General features: G+C 35.8%; 1 protein-coding gene across 1 annotated transcript in view; it reads right to left on the bottom strand.

Moving 5' to 3' along the window:
- Nucleotides 1-21733, bottom strand: part of ADGRV1 (adhesion G protein-coupled receptor V1) — a 530561-nt gene that overhangs the window by 412405 nt on the left and 96423 nt on the right. The window contains 9 exon segments of the mRNA XM_036847274.1: nt 1773-2035; nt 3056-3197; nt 3845-3983; nt 4088-4166; nt 7273-7366; nt 11007-11170; nt 11817-11996; nt 12642-12741; nt 13813-13943. Coding sequence (XP_036703169.1) covers nt 1773-2035; nt 3056-3197; nt 3845-3983; nt 4088-4166; nt 7273-7366; nt 11007-11170; nt 11817-11996; nt 12642-12741; nt 13813-13943 — 1292 coding nt within the window.

Genomic DNA, 21733 nt, shown 5'->3' with positions numbered 1-21733 from the left:
GTCTATTCAATGAAATGCTACTGAGCAATAAAAAAAGAACCAACTACTCATGTGTGCAACCAAAAATGACATTGACCAAAAGAAGTCAGACACAAAAAGAATACATACTGTATGGTTCTATTTATAAGAAGTTCAAGAATTAGCAAATGAGTCTTCAGTGACAGAAACCAGAAAGCACTTTCCTCTGGGGAGGGTAAGGGACAAGAAGGAAACTTCTGTGTGATGGTTTGTTTAATGATTTTTTAAAAATTAATTAATTTATTTATTTATTTATTGGCTGTGTTGGGTCTTCGTTTCTGTGCGAGGGCTTTCTCTAGTTGCGAAAAGCGGGGGCCACTCTTCATCACAGTGCGCGGGCCTCTCACTGTCGCGGCCTCTCATTGCGGAGCACAGGCTCCAGACGCGCAGGCTCAGTAGTCATGGCTCACGGGCCTAGTTGCTCCGCGGCATGTGGGATCCTCCCAGACCAGGGCTCGAACCCGTGTCCCCTGCATTGGCAGGCAGATTCTCAACCACTGCACCACCAGGGATGCCCTGTTTAATGACTAATATACTAATCCAAGTGGTTGTTACACTGGTGTATACATATTTTTAAAGTCACTGAGCCATACGCTTAAGATTTTTATATTTTACTGTTTATACCTCAGAATAAAAACATGTGGAGAAAAAGATAATTATGTGGGTGAGAGAAAAATAGATTTAATCCAAATTGCTCTAAAATTTAATTTGCCTAATGAACAGAAAGGTCTCTAAACACACTTTGAAAAAGAGTCTTTTAAGAAAAAAACACAATAGAAATATAATAAATGTAAAATATAGAAAAAATTAAATGAAATAAAATTTAAAACTTTTTAAAAAAGGCATGTGAATGTAAAAAAAATAGAAAATTCATAAAATACTTCAAATTTGAATTCTTTTCGACTATATCAAGACGTAAGTGTCCTTGAATAAATCAATTAAACGTTCTAAATTTCCAGAAACATGAAAAAATTAGACATGCAAATGAATATGAATTCAAAAATGTACTGAAGTTTATACAAACTGATCATAAATAAAATTAATAATTAGGTGGACTGTTTTTAGATGAAATAGTGTAAAGTATATTATTTTAGAATTATTATACTTTATATAGCTGGCTTAAAAAATATCTTAAGCTAATACAATTAGTTACTTTAAACTTAAACTGTGTCTTAAAAATAAAATTTAGTAGCAGGAACAGAAAATTACTAATATACAGAAATAGAAGTTTCAGAAGGTAAACTTCTGCAAGTATAGTTCACATTTATGATTAATCCCAAATCCAGCATTTTCCCCCCAATAAGCTATTCCTGTTTACATAGGATACTTGCTTCTCAAATAAGCAGTCTGAAGGAAGCAGTTGTATTTTGTCTAATGAAAATGTGGCAAAAGAATGACTGGCTATGGCTTAATGACTGCAATGAATGGCTTGGAGTTTCTTTTAGTTTGTGATTTATAGACAATATAAAGTGAAGTATGCCATTTAAATATACTTAACATTTAAAGCAGCAACATTCATATTTTCTTTATTATTTGCACATTCCACTACTCTATTAATGGAACAAATTTCTCCGGTTGCACTCTATGTAGACAATACAGCACTAGAGCACTTTCACGTGGTAATCTAATCACGTCTTTACCTATCACCTAAGCTGGATTTTTTTTTTTTCTTTCTAGGATCTAGGGTGTTCCTCCAAGAGAAAATTATTTTGTAACTATTAATCATTCATTCTCAGTAAAAGTTCATCCTGTACCTTGAAACGAACACCTTCTTCTAAAACAATATAGCCTTTGGAAGGAGTCAGATCTTTCGACTCCACTGAAGAATTCACTTCTGTCACAATGAACTGAACTGTCACAGTTCCAAACAGTCCCTGTGCAGGTTCCCGAACAATGTACAACACTGCCACACTCTCCTGGATGTAGAGAGCTGTCGGTTCTCGTAGGAAAAAGTGCTCACTGTTGTTAAATGCTAGAACTCCAGGGCCATCATCATTAGCAAGGACAGTGATTAAGGCTGTCAAATAAAAGTATTAAAACAATAAATGAAAATAGAATGGGTTGTAAGTGAGAAGCATGTGCATGTTTCATTGTAAACCAGGCCAACTCTTTTCTAGATCATCTTAAAAACAAGAGAAATTTTAAAAGGCATCTAATGAAATTCCACATTCACTCGATATAAATAAAAACACTTAGTAATCTCGAAATAAAAGACAGCTTCCTCAACTTGATGAAGTGATATGTCTCAGAAGCCAATAGAAAGTATTAAACTTAATGTTGAAACATTAGAAGGGTTGCCACTAAAAACAGAACAAGACAATGACGCCTGTCATCACTGCTACTATTCAGCATCGTCCTGGAGCTAACAGCCAAGTAACAGGTATAAAAGCAATGGAAAGGAAGAGCCAGCACTGTCACTATTTTCTAGACATCATGATTGTCTTCTTAGAAAAGGCAAGAGAAAAAAATTATTAGAACTATTATAAGAGTTTAAAATATAAGGTGAGTAACCTTCTGAAATCAAGAGCTTTCTATTTTCTACCACCACTACTAATAATGTTAATAATAATAGCCGAAACAACAACTAATACTACTGAGAACTTACAAACTGCTTAATCTATATTATTAACTCATTTAATTCTCACAATAACCCTATGGGGTTGATTATATTATCATTCTCATTTTAAGAACTGATGATTGAAGCACAGACAGGCAATCTGTGGAAGTTCACAAGTTAGGATGTGGCAGTACTGGTACTCAAAGCTAGGAAGTCTGCTTCGGAGCATGCATTCAAAAAGATTATTGTAATACCTCTATATATCAGGTATAACCATTTAAAAATATAATAAAAATGGACCTCATTCATAATAGCAACAGTACCTAGCAATCAAAGTAAAAAAGTAAGACCTACGTGAAAAAAATTGTAAAATGTTAATGTGTGACTGCAGCAGATGGTGTCAGTGCATCACCCATAGCCCGTGGCTCACTCAGGAGCGAAGGGGTGAAAAGGAGCTGTGTATCAGAAATCATCAATTACCTATTATATTTTCCCCCAGCTCCAGTCCAGGAGAAGGATTTGTTAAAATCAGCTGAAATGCTTCATCTCCTTCTGGAATGTCATCATCAAGAATCATGATGTCAACATGTTTATACCTTTCTCCATTAGCAAAATGAAGAATCTGGTCAAAAAAGTAAAAGTAGCAGTATTATATTTAAATAAACTCTGAGTTTTTTTTAAATGTTTGGAAATAAATACAATATACTTTTGAATGTGAACTAACCTATTTACAGGATTTTTCCCTTACTTTTTCATGATCTCTTTTTATTTAAATTGACAATATTAAGTTTAAAAAGTAGAAGTTGTGGAGGAAGAAAGGAAACATTTGACTAAGCAGTAAAAGGCACGAAGAAACAAGATAAAAAACATTTTCAAACACTACAGGTGTTTTGGTAAAGTAAAACAAAGAAACAGAAGAGTTAACATTTTCAAGAAGCGTAAGAAACACTCTGGGAAGGTCATCTAATGATATAAATTGTTTAGCACAATAATGTGTGTTCTCCAGTGTCAAATACTGCAATAAGATAGTAAATTAATAAGAAGTGGGTATCAAGTATTACAATAAAATAATGAATGAAGTAAAATACAGAAGAATCTTTAAAACAGTACTGAAAGTTTAATTTATACAATTTACCAAAATAGTGAAGAGAGCTATTCCATCATGTGGAAATCTTCTGCCCTAATTTACTATGGAATATACAGTAGTTTATTATTTCAAGATTAACTTATTTACAGGGCCTAAATCACTATAATTCTCAATGAGTTCACCATTGGGGTAAAGACGTAATCCAGCCCCAGCTGTGCTTCCAAATTCTGGGCATACACAAACAAGGAAACGTGGCCAAGAGTCCCTTTGCTCCTCTGGGCTACCAATGTTAAACTTCTTTGGGTTTCGTTAACTTCAAATCTATAATAAAGAGAATACATTCATTTTTCCTTATAAGCTTTTATTCAGTAGATAGTAGAGAATCTGAAACTCAGAAAAGGGCTCTTATGCAGCCTTTGGTTTACCTGCTCAGTTGCCACTCAATTATGCCTCGAGCACCATCATTGGCATCAATAATAATTTGTGCAGTCAAGCCTTCTGAATCTGAAAAAGCATAGAAACATATCTTTAAATAAATGTAAGTAGTTAAAAAGAGAAATATTTGATATAGAATTTAAAGACCTTTGGTATTATATAATTCCTAATATAGAGGTATTGCCAACATTACTCAAAAGATGTTTAAGAAAATAAGACATAAATGCTTATAATATATGAATGAGGAAATTTTTACTAACAAGAACCACTGACTTACAGAAATCTAATCAACTGAGAACAGTATAAAATAAGCAACTGAAGTTACAGTTAATTTCTATTATTTTAATCCATTTCAAGAGGAAAGGAAAATGGGGAGAGTTGCAAGGAGTAGAAAGAGGAGGGGAAAAATGGGAAGAGAAAGGCAGGACGTGCTGCAGAGAATAATACAGGTGTGAAAAAGAGACAGAGAGATACAGGGATACAAACAGAAGTTGAGAAGGTAGGAAAGATGGGGGAAGGTTAGGTGGAATAAAGACTAAGCTTAGAGTAAATTTCTCTTATCCCTTTTTATTCTGTATTCTGTCCACCAAGCTCAGTATGTTACCAATATCCATTATTCAGTCTTGAAATAGTAACTAACCCTGTTACTGTTTTGTTCTGTTATTTAATATGTTCATCCTTTATCTTTTAAATTTCAGAAGGTCTACCTTACTCTCGGATACGTTATGACAGCTGTCGGGGTGAAGAATGGGTAAGGAGAGTGGAATTCTCTCTGAGTGAAGGGATCAACAATGTTGAAGAAAGAATATAATATCAGGATTTGTGCCCATCAAGCTAGAAGCTACAGAGCACAAGCCCAGCCTCACCAGTTCCTAGCTGTGTGACTTCGGTATGGTACTTAGCTCAGCTCCCCCATCTATAAAATGGGCAAATATAAGGAATAATGGTACTACTATACAAAGCACTTGAAACAGGAGCATTAGAAAGCACTTATCAAAAGTTAAACTATTCAAATTACCTCTGAGTATAAGGAAATATGATGTACTCTGTCAGTTTTCTTAGTGTGAACAATAATTAACTTGTAATAATTGCTTGATGTAAACAGCCTAGTTGTTGGAATCGTATATTTCTTTTGCATAAAAGTGGAAGTTTTCCAAGTAATAATGTAATAATATGTTAAAAACTGATTATTCCCTTTTGCTATTTTCAAAGTTGTCATACTGAGCCTCAGAAGTGAGTGAGGAACTCCAATTCTTCACGCCCCTGCTCTGGGCCCCTTTAACTCAGACTAATTTTCCCTCTGCCCAGAGCACCTTCTAACCCAGGGGTCCCCAACCCCCAGGCCACAGACTAGTAGCAGTCCGTGGCCTGTTAGGAACCAGGCCACATAGCAGGAAGTGAGCGGCAGGCAGGTAAGCGAGTGAAGCTTCATCTGTATTTACAGCTGCTCCCCATCACTCGCATTACCGCCTGAGCTCCACCATCTGTCAGATCAGCAGCGGCATTAGATTCTCATAGGAGCACAAGCCCTACTATAAACTGCGCATGTGAGGGATCTAGGTTGCACGCTCCTTGTGAGAATCTAATGCCTGATGATCCAAGGTGGAGCTGAGGCAGTGATGTTAGTGCCGGGGAGCAGCTGCAAATACAGATTATCCTTAGCAGAGAGGTCTAACTGCACAGAGACCATAATAAATCAATTGCTTGCAGACTCTTATCAAAACCCTATCAGTTAAAGAAGATGTGGCACATATATACAATGGAATATTACTCAGCCATAAAAAGAAACAAAATTGAGTTATTTGTAGTGAGGTGGATGGACCTAGAGACTGTCATACAGAGTGAAGTAAGTCAGAAAGAGAAAAACAAATACCGTATGCTAACATATATATATGGAATCTAAAAAAAAAAAAAAAAAAAAAGTGGTTCTGAAGAACCTTGGGGCAGGACAGGAATAAAGACTCAGATGTAGAGAATGGACTTGAGGACACGGGGAGGGGGAAGGCTAAGTTGGGACGAAGTGAGAGAGTGGCATGGACATATATACACTACCAAATGTAAAATAGATAGCTAGTGGGAAGCAGCCTCATACACAGGGAGATCAGCTCGGTGCTTTGTGACCACCTAGAGGGGTGGGATAGGGAGGGTGGGAGGGAGACGCAAGAGGGAGGAGAGATGGGGATATATGTATATGTATAGCTGATCCACCGCGTTATAAAGCAGAAACTAACACACCATCGTAAAGCAATTATACTCCAATAAAGATGTTAAAAAAAAAACAAAAACCCTATCAGTGAGTGGCAAGTGAAACAAGCTCAGGGCTTCCACTGATTCTGCATTATGGTGAGTTGTATAATTATTTCATTATATATTACAATGTAATAATAATAGAAATAAAGTGCACAACAAACGTAATACGCTTGAATCATCCCAAAACCATCCCCACCCCCACCCTGGTCCTTGGAAAAATTATCTTCCACAAAACCGGTCCCTGTTGCCAAAAAGGTTGGGGACCGCTGTTCTAACCAAGGGATGGGGAGCAGGCTATTTCAGGGCAACTCACCACCAATCCCCACTAGGCCGTCACACCTAAAACTTTCAGACAAAATTTCCAATATCAAATGTCCAAATCGTAAGCAAGAGTTTGTGTTTTAGTAATAGGAATATATCTTTTTAAAGTAATCTACATAAAGTTGTACTAAGGTTCAAGTTTTACCTTTCAGTCTGTAATGAATTAACTGAGTCTTTTCTAAAGCATGAAAAGAAAGAGATAAAAAGTCAAAAAAGAAGCAGAGAACACAGCAAACACTCTACTTAAACTAAGAGAAAATAAAAACATCTGATAGTTTGGAGATCTAATGAAAATAGCAAATTAAATTTTAAAAGGAAAATGCCTTCATAAGAACTAATTCTATTTTGAAGATTACAAATTTGGTTATAAAATAATTGTAATGTTTAAAAAGCATCACACAATTTTTAAATGTCTTTATGCTGTCCAATGTACAAAGCTACAATATATGATGGTCTTTAAATTTAAATAAATCTAAAAGCTCACATATTTACACATATAGCTGAGATTAGCAAACTTCACAGTGATCACTTCTGATTAAAAAATGAAGAAACTTTACTTTGTTTGCAGTGAGTAAACAGAAACAAACAAAAAAGCCCATCATACCTAGTCTAGGAGGAAATGAAGTTAAAGGAGCCATGATAAGTTCCACATAAGTTAAATTCACGAGGAAATATTCTTCTAGTTCCGGTACATCGTCCTGCAAAAATTACAGCCATTAAATTATCTATAATTATGCTCTCAAATTAATTACCTTGCAAGCTGTTTTTAAAAATTATCTTTTAAATATAAATATTTAAATAGTATACAGAAAATATAAAATGCAAACAGAGTAGAAAAGATTTAAATCAGAAAAAATAAACATGTCTTGGCAATGATTTTTTTGGATTTAACACTAAAAGCAAAAGCAATAAAAGCAAAAATAAACAAGTGGGACTATATCAAACTGAAAAGCTTCTGCACAGCAAAAGAAAACATCAACAAAAGAAAAGGCGACCTATGGAATGGAAGAAAATATTTGCAAATCATACATATCCAAAATATATCTAAAAAGTCATACAACTCAATAGCAAAACAACAAATAATCTGATTTAAAATGAAGAGGGACAGAATAGAAATTTTTCCAAGGAGGAAATACAAACGGCCGACCTGTACATTAAAAGGTGCTCAACATCACTAATCATCATAGAAATGCAAGTCAAAACCACAATGAGACATCGCCTTACACTTATTAGAATGGCTATTATCAAAAAGACAAGAGGTAAGTGTTGGTGAGAATGTGGAAAAAGAGGAACCCTTCACACTGTTGGTGGGAATGCAAATTGGTGCAGCCACTGTGCAAAACAATATGAAGGTTCCTCAGAAACTTAAAAATAGAACTACCAGCAATCCCACACCCGGGTATTTATCCAAAGGAAATGAAAACAGAATAGTGAAGCGGTATCTGCACTCCCATGTTCACTGCAGCATTATTCACGGCAGCAAAGTTATGGAAACAACCCAAGTGTCCGTCAACAGATGAATGGATAAGATGTGGTATACATATAAAACGGAATATTATTCAGCCACAAGAAAGAAGGAAATCCTTCCATTTTTGACAACATGGATGGACCCTGAGGGCATCATGCTAAGGGAAATAAGGCAGACAGAGGAAGACATACTGCATGGTATAACTCACGTGTGGAATCTAAAAAAAAAGTCATACTCGTTAAAACAGAGCGTAGAAAACTGGTTGCCAGTGGCTGGGCTGGGGTTGCAGGGGGAATAGGGAGGGACTGGTAAAAGAGTACAAACTCAGCTATAAATGAGTTAGGTCTGAGGATCTAAGGTAAAACATGGTGACTATAGTTGACAACACTGTACTGTATAATTGAAATTTGCTGGGAGAATAGAACTTAAATGTTCTCACACACAAAAAAAGATAAATACACGAGGTGATGGATGTGTTAATTAACCAGATGTGGGGAATTCTTTCACAATGCAAACATATATCAAATCAACAGAATATACACTTCAAATATCTTATAATTTTATATATTTTTTAGATTCTACATAAGTTTACCATACAGTACTAGTTAATTATACTTCAATAAAGCTGAAATTTTTAAAGAAACATAAAATTATTAAACTTACACCTGGTTGTGTAAGTTATTAGGCTGAACCACATGAAACTGCTAATATTATATCATTTTTTACCTGGACTAATATAATATGTAAACCAATTATATAAATATACAAACTTAGTATATCTTAAATATAATAAGAGCTAAATATTTTAAATTACCTTAATATCCAATGATTAGAATGAGGAATAGAATAATACTATGGGAAAAATATAGGCTTTGCAGTCAAAGAGACCTAGTACCAAATTTCTATAATTTTAGGTGAGTTACTTAAATTTTAAGGCCTCAATTCTGCCATCTTTATAATGAGGGAAGTAACTGCTACTTTGGGGATTGTAATAATGATTAAAAATAATGTGTAAACAGGCTTCCCTGGTGGCGCAGTGGTTGAGAATCTGTCTGCCAATGCAGGGGGCACGGGTTCGAGCCCTGGTCTGGGAAGATCCCACATGCCGTGGAGTAACTAGGCCCGTGAGCCACAACTACTGAGCCTGCACGTCTGGAGCTTGTGCTCCACAACAAGAGAGGCTGCAACAGTGAGAGGCCCGCGCACCACGACAAAGAGTGGCCCCCGCTCGCCGCAACTAGAGAAAGCCCTCGCACAGAAACGAAGACCCAACACAGCCATAAATTAATTAATTAATTAATTAATTAAAAATAATAATAATGTGTATGGAGTACCTGGCCTAGAGAGAGACCCTACAAAGTGATAGATATTTATGATGGTTAATTTTAATACAATATTACTATTAATCACTAATAAGGCAGTTGCTCAAAACATGAGGACGAGCAAAACCCACATCAGTAGTAACCAGACAGCCAACAATATTATGACATAGAAACCCAATGTATATATATGAATATATAATATCAGTACATACACCTCTCTCTTCATTGTATTTAATGGAGATATGTTGGCATGTGAAAAAATAAGAAAATGAAGGTCACAGTTTCTATCTTCTGTAATACAGGGGACCAATGTGAGTTACAGAATCAGCGATGTAAAAGGGACTGTCCCCCACCTACTCGCACTGTTCCCCACCTCCATGCAACAACTCTCCCCCACCTCCATGCAACAACTCTCCCCTATCATGCCCCAGGCTAGCTTATTTCTGTAAATACAGGCTTGCAGTCTCTTAATCTTGTGCTACTCTGAGAACAGAAACGACTGCAAAAACCTGGGGAGAAAAAAGGAAATTTTGAAACCTTGTGTTCATAAAACAAGACTGTAAACCAGACCTCTGAAGGTGGCTATATATTTTCTGCTTTAAAAACTAATGTATCTAAGGAATAATCCATTTATTTTTATTCAATTACATTAATAGATTATATATTTGGAAGAAGACTTACCTCAAAGTTTTATCAAATCTTGTGTTGTATGTCACGTACTGAAATAATATTACCCTTCATCTTACGGCTTTAGAGTTCTCATACTACCATACTAGGTCACAGTGCCACAGTAATCAACAAAATAAGAATTACTGATTTCAGATGGTAGATGGTTTACAGTACTTATAATTTTGTAAAAGTAAAGAGCCTCTGAGAAAATTAAAACTTTAAAAAATAGAACCCCAAAATACATAGTAACTGAAAATTATTTTTCTAAGGCAATATTCATTCTCTCTCTTTCTCCCTTCCCTTACCCCTCCACCCCACACACCATGTCCTACCCTCTCCATATGTACTATTTTCATAAACTTCTTGGAAATGAATTTAGGTAGTTGAAACACTAAGTCCCAAAACAACACAAGACTTCCCAACAGGAAAAATCATTTAAAACATAATTTCAGTCAGAAATGACTACTTTAAGTCTGACCATAATCACATTTTATACCATCAGCCTCTAGTGAGTTTCTCACTATCTCTAATTTAACCGGTCCTAACAGCCAAGTCGCTGACCTACATGGCTTTGCTGGTCCAATGAATCCCTTGGAGTAATCAAAATGCTCCTTTGGAATCTCTTAGGCCAAAGACATCTTAAACGGGACTGCCCTAGGGAAATTTTCTTTATCACAAGTTGCTTCTGTGATAAAATACACAACAACAGACCAGCCTATCTAGACAAGAACAGAATCCCCTGTGTGATTTAAAAAAAAAAAAAAAAAAAAGTCACAAAAAGAAATAAGCTGATTTAAAGACACCAGAACATTTAATCAACTTCTACTTTTTATCTGGTTATTCGCGTTTAATACAGTAATAGCAAAATAAGCGTTTTACCTCAAGTATAGTAATGTTGATAGCTGCTGCTGTTGTCCCTTCTTCTAAAATCAGAAAGCCAATTACTGGGACAAAGTCAACATTTGGCTCAGCTAGGTTTCCTTCTGTTTGGTTCTTTAGACTCAACATTCCAGGAACTGTGGTATATGTGACATTAATGGCTCCTAATTGAATTGGATGGGAAGCGATTTTAAAATTATTTAAAGTTAAAAAATAGTATCTCATTATGAGCTTGCTGACTTTCCTAAAAGCTCGTCAGTAGCTGTATTATTGGCCCCAATTCCTCACCCCTTCCTCTGTTCTTGGCCTTTACCATGTAATGGCTCAGTGATGTGCACTGTGGGCAAGGCATCCCTGCCTACCTCTAGACTTTGAGTTTGACTGTGTGACTTATTTTGGCTACTAGTACAAGGTAAAAGTGATGGTGTGCTAGTTCTGAGCCTAGACCTTACGGGGTCTGGCATGTCTTTGCTTGCCTTCTTGTGCCTCTACTGGTGCCAGGAGAAGAATGAGAGACACATGGAATACAGCCACCCCAGCCAAGCCCAGGCTCAGTTAGTGCACCCACGGCTGGCCCATTACCATATGCTGCTGAGAGTTTATGACTGTTTGTTGCACAGCATTCTGTGACACTAGATAAGTTCCTTTAATCTTTCAAAAATAAAGAAGTTATAAAGTCCTGTCCTGAATTAAGAAATATTCATTGTTTTCCTGTCCCTGATTTATTCTAGCAATGGCTTTCATCCACCCTAGTAGAATATTAAAAAAGCACCTGCCTGGAAACTCCATTCATTCTAGAGTAACACAAACCTAGAGATCCAAATTCTCTGTTGATGAAAAGCTGAATTGTCATGTTAGCCTCCTGTAGCAAAACAAATCTTGATGAAAGAGCAAAATTTAACACTCCATGTGGTTCATCACTGGCTTCTACGGTCAGAACAGCTGCATATCCTTGAGCATCAAGCAGAGCAGTTCCTGCTGGTGGAACTCCTAAGAAAGTCAGGGACCACAAGAAATCTAACAGTGACTTGACCTTAACCTCTAAATACTTAAAATATAACCCCACCTTCTGAAACATATTAAAGTAACCAGAAAGTGGTTACTTTCACTTCTCTAACAGAAATCTTCAGGGTAACAAACAGAAGTTACCTTTTAGTTTTTTTTCTTCTTAGATAGCAAATTTTTTTTTTTTTTTTTTTTTTTTGGCTTGACCTATTATTGTCATTACGTGCTATACTGGTCATCTGAATTACAGAAATTGATTAGAAACTGAGGAAAATACCCAGATAACTTGCCCAAATCAGTAAATCTAATTTATCCATAAAACTGATTCAGAATCCAAATTGGTCAGCTTAGTATAAAATTAATTTCATTAAATTCTACCTTTGGAAATATATTTTATTCCATAGGAAATATTTAGCAAAATTTTTAGAGGTTTTAACTGAATCCATAAAGATAAGTATTTTCATTCTGAGCTGATTCTTTTGGATGTAAATTGTTATGGGGCAGACGATATTTAAATAACATTTTTAAAATCGCTATGCATCGAACTGTTAAATATAGAGACAGCAACTATTATTTTTTTCTGAAAAGAATAATACACCAGAAAAATAATTTAATTAAACTCTGCATTACCTTGTGTCCTGACATCATACAGAATGACCTGGTACACTTCTTTCTCCTCAGGAATATTGTCATCCAACAGATGCACAGATATTGTTTTATTCAATGACCCCTATGTCAAACAGAAAGAAATTCATCCCTCTACTGTCACTGAGCACAAACTATCTCCCGCTTTTACTGGCCTTATAAATTGTGCATCCAACTATATTTTCACTTAAACAAAGTGTTCTGTGGCTTAAAAAATAAATTAAATAAAAAACCATTGACTCATAAGAAAACAGGCTTAAAGTAGATAGGGAACAACTGTGGAAGATTTTGAGTGCTGAGCTCATGAATATAGATCTTATCTAGTGAGCAATGTAGCCCTATTGAAAATTCCAGACAAAGCAATAAGTTGGAGAGATTTCTATGGCAGTGGTTAATGGGAAAAACTGGAGTATGGAAAAGAAGACCAGTGTTATAGGGAAACCAGTTATTAGAAGTCAAATATAGTCCTCAAGGCAGAAGGTTATAGGGGTTAGGCTTAATATTGAGGGAGTGGAAATGAAGAGAAAAGGAATTAAACAATTTACCAAATAAGAATTCATATCAAGTGAGCGTGGAGAAGAGAAGACGAAGAGAAACAATAAAGTAGTGCTAACTTTCTACCCAAGAACTGCTTTCTTATAGTTATTTTCCACCATCATCTTCTTTCAAACTGTCAGCAAGAGCCTTTAAATGTAACCTCAAAAATACTGTGTGAACAGAAGATAAAAAGACATTTGTTTCTCAGGCTATATTTGCTGTTTCATAGCAGTGAAACATTTAAGTTCCAAGTGCATTGAAAGTTCCAAGACAGTGAGGGGTAAGAGAAGAGGGACAAGCGGTACTCATCATCTTCAGAATGACACAGTTGACACCAACAGTGGGAGGGCAAGAAAGCAACAAGAGGGCTTGCCTCAAATACAAAGTCAACTTTTTCTGTTTCCTTAAAGGAGATCTACCTAGTACATATGGAAAAACAAACCCTCTCTTTAAGTCTTAGAAATTCTTTGAGTAATGTTCTTCCTTTAGGTTTCTAAGGAAGCAGCTCCCTCATGGATCTCTATTAATCTTTGTATTATGTAACCAGAGTTTTCCCATTTTCCTCACAAAACACAGTTACCTCCAGATATTGCAGTAAAGCTTTTCTTGGTGGTATTACCTCAGGAAAGAAGAGTTGTCCGGTGAAGTTAGCAAAATTGAGTTCTAGGTTTTGCCCAATAATTTTCCAGTTAACAGTAACATTTCCTCGACCAGGGGGTGTTCTCATCACATGGAATTGTAAAATTTCTCCTGCAGGTGAAATGTACAGATTGATGAATGTTTAATGTAAAATGAGCTTAACATTTGAAGTCAACAAAACCCAAATCCCAAACATGCAACTACTACAGTACCTTTTCCAAGAACATTACAAACCTGTTCTGTTTGCAATTTTCTAGAAGCTTTATACATGCTTATTGTTTATTAACACATTATTGCTTATCCCACTTCTAAATACTTCCATTTAGTAGAACTTCAGGAAGTTTAATATGTAAAAGTTACAAAAGCACACGTTAAAATGGAAAACACAAACTTTTATACACTCCAAAACATGCACCAGAACATAAACGTTCTGTAAATTAAAGAAAATAATTAAGTCCTCATGGTCAAAACTAGTAATAACACAAGTAAATTCTTCCTTCACTTCCCAAAAGGACAAAAATTCCTTACACTGGTATGCAATGTGATTTTACACAATGCATGCATAAAAATGCTTGCAAATACCTGAAAATCACATTTCTTGAAATTGTAACTTACATATACCATCAACGATTTTGTTTTATAAAAAGAAATACAAGGGAAAGGTGTCAAATCTGTATATCAACCTCTGTAACTTCACCGAAGTTACAGCTATCCTTCCTGGATAAATGAGGCATTTTAGATACTTTCCATTCCTGGCTTTTATCCTCATGTAATATTTTGTAAAATTGAAGAAAATCATAAAAGTCATTTCTTCTAAATTGCTGGAAGTGAAAAGTAAGCTCCTAGGGAGTACTGGTGATGGCCACGTGTCTTGCTGAAAATATGTTGAATTCAAAAGTTTTATGATGATGAACAGAAGTTTAGGTACATTAATGAACTATATTACTAAAAACTAATAATTATTAAAAGATAAATGAATTCATGTTTAAAAGGCTTTAAAGAATACATCCTTACAGCATAGACATATAGTTGAAATCCATGCATATTCATTAAAAATATCACTTTTAGTTAGTTATCCAAATACACACTTCTGACACTTTTAAATGAGAGTAGCAACAACACAGTAAAATACTAACACCCTTTCCAAATATGTTTTAACTACCACAGTTTTTTAAATTTTTAAAATAATAAAGTTAAATAATTATTTCTAATAGAAAGGTTTCTTAAAATATCATAAATTCATTAATTTAGAGATTATCTTATTTCAATTACTAAAAAACAAAATAAAATTTTCATACTAAATTTAAGCATACATAACTTTAATACATTTATTACATAAATTATTTTGGGACAGCAGAAAATATAAGAAAGCAAAAACAGGAAGACTTCTAAATAAAATTTCCTAAAACAGTTCAATGTTTAATGTATACATTTTAAAATGTTTCAATATAAAAAAAAATTTTTAATTGCTATCACAATAGCAGACTATGACTTGGATGGTTTTTTTTGAAACATAAAGGAAATGTTATTAGAAATCAGAGTGTCCAAAGGTTAGGATATAACTGAAAGAATGGGTACAATCAGCCATAATTGCCATGCAATTTAAAATTTTTATACTTATATAACTCCTATGAATAAAACACAGGCACTACAATGAAACCCTGGAGTCTCTCTATTGTATACCAGGCAGAATTTCTCAAGGGTTTATTACTGAATGCCAGAGAGAGAGAACCTTGGAGTTATTAAGCTCTTTCACCTACAGTGTTGTCTGGTGACCCAAATAAACAGGTATACAGAGTCATGGTTTTCAATTTTTTTTTAAATCACAAAACCTAGTAATATTTCAAAATGAAAATTATAGAAGTTTGAACAAGTGCTAAAAATGCAGTGGGAATACAAGTGGCAAAAAAATAATGTAGGTCAATGAAAATCCATGTTGAAGGGGAACCTGTAAATATCATAATAAAAAAAATTATGGTTGTAAGATGGTACATAGAGATTTGGGAATAAATACACCATTAAAGGCAAAACTAAAGATGAAATGCTAAGGAGAGGAAAAAGTAAAATCCTCCTACAAACTTATTACATGTAAAAATGCTCAGTCTAATACCACTTAATATCACCTTTGAAAATTTAATGTTACCATGCAAGAATTTAACTTGCAAGAAAATATTACAAGAAACACAATTTGAAGCACAACACACACACAAATAAAAGGTAAACCAAGTATTCCTTAAACACATAATTTCATGAGCCTATTAAAAATCACGTCAACAGCATAAATAGTGTGAAGATTTTCCTAAGAATCAAAATAGATGTATTAACTGCCTCTTTAAGGCAGACTGCCAAGAATCAGGTCCATTTAAAATGCCTTCTAGGGATTTCCCTGGTGTTGCAGTGGTTAAGAATCCGCCTGCCAATGCAGGGGACAAGGGTTCGACCCCTAGTCCGGGAAGATCCCACATGCCACGGAGCAACTAAGCCCATGCGCCACAACTACTGAGGCTGCGCTCTAGAGCCCACGAGCCACAACTACTGAAGCCCACGCGCCTAGAGCCCGTGCTCCGCGACAAGAGAAGCCACCGCAGTGAGAAGCCCACACACCATAACAAAGAGTAGCCCCCACTCACCGCAACTAGAGAAAACCCACGCTCAGCAACGAAGACCCAACACAGCCAAAGATAAATAAATAAATAAATTTATTTATTTAAAAAAAAAAAAAACCTTCTAGGAAGAATTACCAGAAAGCTACCTTCTACCTAGAGGAGGAGTCAAAGAACATAGGAAAAGGAAAAAATTAGAAACAAGTGCTCAGTCTTCTAAATACAAGGGAAGGACAGAAGATAGGTCCTAAAGAAGGAAGGTAAAATTTTCAGATAGCCAATATTTTACCACACTGCCTTCTAGTTTTTGCCCAGAATGAAGACCTAGAGAGGGCCCTCCCCCCACTAAAGAGTCTGACTAATTCCTGGAAGATCATCTTGATATGAAATCTAGAGTCCACCAAAAATGGGTGATACATTTTAACTCTAAGCAGAAGATCTAAGACCAAAAAAAAAAGGGATTTCCCTGGAGGTCCAGTGGTTAAGACTTCGCACTTCCACTGCAGGGGGCATGGGTTCGATCCCTGGTCTGAGAACTAAGATCCTACATGCCATGTGGCACGGCCATAAAAGACCAAAAAAAAGGAAGATCTATCATATGGGTTCTAGACTTAGACTAACACAAATAAGAAATATGAATATAAAATTCATTTTAATAACCCAGAGTATTTCGTGTATTTCTTCCTAAAACAAATCAGGATTGTTTTTACAAAGACAAACGTCAACTACAATGTGTATAAAAATAATGGAAAACTAAAATACAGGAAATATGTTTTAATAGATTCATGTATACGTGGTATACAGGAACCATCCAAACTGATTGTGCTCTACAATTAATAGAAAATGAGTTAAAACAATTACAGGGATACGAATAATATGAAACACAAACTGTCAATAAGAAAAAAAGTTGAGTGTTTCTAATATAGCAGTTCGATATATATTTTTAAAGAATCACATCTCTTGTTCAAATCTTTACCTAGAAAAAATACATGCTGTCTCTGAGAAAAGGAGAAATTTTAAATCCATTGAACATGACATGATTATGATGCTGCAGAGATGTGTGAAGTGAAACGTTTAACACAGATTTATAAAGAGCGCATTTATACATACTTTGCAACCACAGTAAAAATCTATTGTCCTATATTTCTAAAGTCTGCCCATTACGTTTGAAAGAAAGTAATATTTACCACTGGGCATCTGTCCAATTGCTTTAGGACAAAAATGTAGAAATAGGATTCTACAGAATTCAATACACTGTTAAACACTAAGGCAATTCCTCCCCATGAAATGAAAATGTATTCTAGAGCCAGAAGTTCAGCATTGTCCACATTTTAAATCTAATCACATAAATTAAACTCCAACACTAAGTCAAAAGCAATGTTAACATTGTCAAAAGCCTACATGGCATGATTTTTTTACCCCATTTCTTTAGCAGTTATCTTTGAAGAATCACAATGAAGTTTTCAGTTTTGTAAACATCTGCTTGATATACATTTCTCTAGGCAATTTTGCAGTAGTACAAAGAATACATGCACAAAATACTGAATTCTTGAGGTTAGACATAATGTTTTTGAAAAAAGAAAATTAATTTAGACTCTAGGAAAAGGTTTAGGAGGAAAGGGAAAGAAAAGTAAATTAAAAAAAATAGAAATTCCTCCCAATTTTTATTTAGAAAATGTAAAAATTCTAGAGAGTACTGATTAATGAAAGCAATTCATTGTTCTATTTCCTGTACCAAAATCATGCTCATAGATTGATATGATGAAGCAGATAGGATACGCTTTTGATAGATAAACCAATAACACACTTGGACCACGTGTTTTAATGACTAATCATTTTTCCTCTTTGCATCCCCTGCAGATATTTAGCTGTTGGAGACTAAAGAGACCATAATCTGGTTTTCAGGTGTTAAGTGCGTTCAGGTGAAAGAGAACACAGGTGCCAAGACCCTGCAGTTTCCCCAAGATGCAGTTTCCCCAGTTTCCTTGCTCAGCACAAGAGCCTGGGTTTCTTCAGAGCCTCCAACCCACCACCACTGTCATCACCCAGACTCCCGTAGGATGCATGTAATGACGCTAGCTCCTTTACAGTTAAAATGCCCTTCAAGTGATCCTGGACATCCAAATATTTTTGTATTCTTAAAAAAAAAAATCCCATCATATTGCTGAAAATCACATACCTAGTCCAGCTCTGTGTCCTCCCTTAAATCTAATCCTTTCTGGTCCCTGTACTTATTTATATCCCCCATGCCACTAACACTTTTATTCTCTTCTTCTACATTACCTTCTTCTCTATATTTCTTCAACAAAACAAAGCAAGTCCAAAATACTCTACGCTTTAATCTGGTTTCTCCAATTTTTCTCCTTTCCTTGCTCTCAGAGCCAACAAACAGTATCCCCTAAGGCAGTGCTTCTCACCCCTAATGCAGTGAAGGACAAGGGTTTTGTTTTGTTTTAATAATTTTTTTTTTTTTTTTTAGTTTTCTTTTATCTGAAAATATCTTTATTTCACTTTCATTCTTGACAAATGTTTTCACTAGTATAGAATTCTGGGTTGGCTTTTTTCTGCTTTGAGCACTTTTTTTTTTTTTTTTGGCTGCGCTGGGTCTTTGTTGCTGTGTGCGGGCTTTCTCTAGTTGCAGTGAGCAGGGGCTACTCTTTGTTGCGGTGTGTAGGCTTCTCATTGTGGTGGCTTCTCTTGTTGTGGAGCACTGGCTCTAGGCGCATGGGTTTCTGTAGTTGTAGCACGTGAGCTCAGTAGTTGCAGTGTGCAGGCTCTAGAGCGCAGGCTCAGTAGTTGTGGCGCACGGGATTAGTTGCCCCGCAGCATGTGGGATCTTCCCAGACCAGGGCTCAAATCTGTGTCCCCTGCATTGGCAGGTGGATTCTTAACCACTGGACCACCAGGGAAGTCCCAGACAAGGGGTTTTTTGTCTGTTTTTTGTTTTGTTTTGTTTTGTTTTCCTTGATCTATCATAAACTGACATTTTTGTAAAACACAATAAAATAAATGACTAGATAAGTTAAATGGCAAAAAGAATACACATACAAAACGTAAGCCCATAGATATCACAGCAAAATGAAATCGTTATAAAAGTCTCTAGAAAAGATTCTTTCAATTTTCAAACTTATCCTGTCACAAACCAAAAGCAAACACTTTGTGTGCAGACGTCAGCTTGAGGACAGTACTTTGAGGAGCACTGCCCCCAAGGCTTCTACAGTCTTGTCTTTTGTTATCCTTAGTTATTTGCTTTCCATGCCAAGTTCTCCTTTAAAATTTCTCTGCAGTTACTACCGTTCCCTCTAGCCCATTTGGAAATCTAATCTCACTTGTTGCCCATGTTAGTACGAGACACGCTGGTTACTTTCTTCTGGTAACTAATGAAAACACATTCTTATTTTGGTCTCTTCCCACCTCTCTGGCAGAGCCTTCTTTCCCCTTTCCCCTTTGCCTTTTTTTTTTTTTTTAAGTAATTTATTTATTTATTTATTAATTTATTAATTTTTTAAATTTATAGCTGTGTTGGGTCTTCGTTTCTGTGCGAGGGCTTTCTCCAGTTGCGGCAAGCGGGGGCCGCTCTTCATCGCGGTGCGCGGGCCTCTCACTGTCGCGGCCTCTCTTGTTGTGGAGCACAGGCTCCAGACGCGCAGGCTCAGTAATTGTGGCTCACGGGCCTAGTTGCTCCGCGACATGTGGGATCTTCCCAGACCAGGGCTCGAACCCGTGTCCCCCGCATCGGCAGGCAGACTCTCAACCACTGCGCCACCAGGGAAGCCTCCCCTTTGCCTTTTGCCTGTCCCAGCACCTTACCCTGGTGTCCCACATAGCTCCATCCTTGACAACTTGCTTTTCTTCCTCTATCCACTAAGATCTTAATTTTAGATTTTTAATTTTCCTGATTTCAACGATTATCTCTAAAAATCCAATTTCCACCCCTAGCTTAAGATAGAGTCAGATTCTCTCACCAAATTTCCTCCTCTCACATGGACACTGTTACTCAAATTCATTATTCTTCCAACTCAAATCTTGAAATATTTACCCGACGTTCCTGCATTGTCGGGTTCTGCAGTAGATGTATGTTCAAGCAAAACAAGTTTCTTCTCACAAGGTGCCCTATAGCATAAGCTCTGGATTCAGACAACACTAGGTTTAAGCCCCACCATGAATAACTATGTGCTGGGTAATCCCTCTAACATTCTCAGTTTCCTTGTGTGAAAATCTGGTGTATATCGTCATACCCACTTCATAGCCCTGTTGTTAAAATTAAGTGAAATGATGGATGTAAAATGTCTGACATGCAGAAAACACTCGGTAAGTGTTATTGCTGTTGTCATTATTATTGAGATTAACTTCTCTTCCAGTGACTTTTTACTTGTATTATACTAGAAATAATTTTTCGAGAGTTGATGATCTGTCTTTAGATTGACTTATAGCAACTTGTTAGTTACTTTTACTCACTATTGCTATGACAACATGAGATTCTAAACCGCTAATAAAAGGAAAGAGTATTGGAAAATGGCTCAGATATTTTCATTAAGTTAAATAAACTTGCGAGTTGGGAGTACAGTAAGGTAAAAGGTGATGCACACGAAAATGCATTCAGTTTCCAGCACAGCCACTAACTCGCTATATGATTCTGCCCAGTCCCTTAATCTCTGTCTCAGTTTTCTCATCCATAAAGTCGAAGTCCGAATGCATAATCTATATCCTTTTCATTTCTTAACTCTTTTAGGTACAATTATTTTTTAATTTTAAACACAAATCATAGTGAAACAGACTATAAATACCAGTTTTATCTCAAACAGACTTATTCAAAGACAAAAACACTGCTATAATGGTTTAAACAAAAAGTAGCCTATAAATGTAAACCCTGTAAATGATGTACAATATTAAGATTCAAGGAAATTACTGTTTTTTTATGGGAAAAGAGGACATTGTATAATTTTTTTCTAGTTTGGCACTTTGTTCATAAAATATACAAACATATAAACATAAAATCCAGGCTAAAATATTCACTGATCAGAAACTGCTATTTTTTTTTGAACAGAGAGCCAATATTTCATCATTTAACATCAACAGCTACCACTGAGCACATACACACTATGTGCCCAGAACCATGCTAAGCACTTTACATTTATCCACTTAATCCTCACACAGAGACCTACAAAGGAAGTAGTATTTCCCTTCATTTAACAGATGAGAAAGCTGAGCATCCTAGGTTTGACCAATTTCATTAAAACCACACTAGTGGGGAGTGGCAAGCTAGAACACAATACCAATCTGCGAGGCTCCTAAATC

Source organism: Balaenoptera musculus, chromosome 3 (genome assembly GCF_009873245.2).
Source record: "Balaenoptera musculus isolate JJ_BM4_2016_0621 chromosome 3, mBalMus1.pri.v3, whole genome shotgun sequence".
Classification (NCBI taxonomy): domain Eukaryota; kingdom Metazoa; phylum Chordata; class Mammalia; order Artiodactyla; family Balaenopteridae; genus Balaenoptera; species Balaenoptera musculus.
Note: the sequence above shows the minus strand (reverse complement) of the source record. Positions and strands in the feature narration are given on the sequence as shown.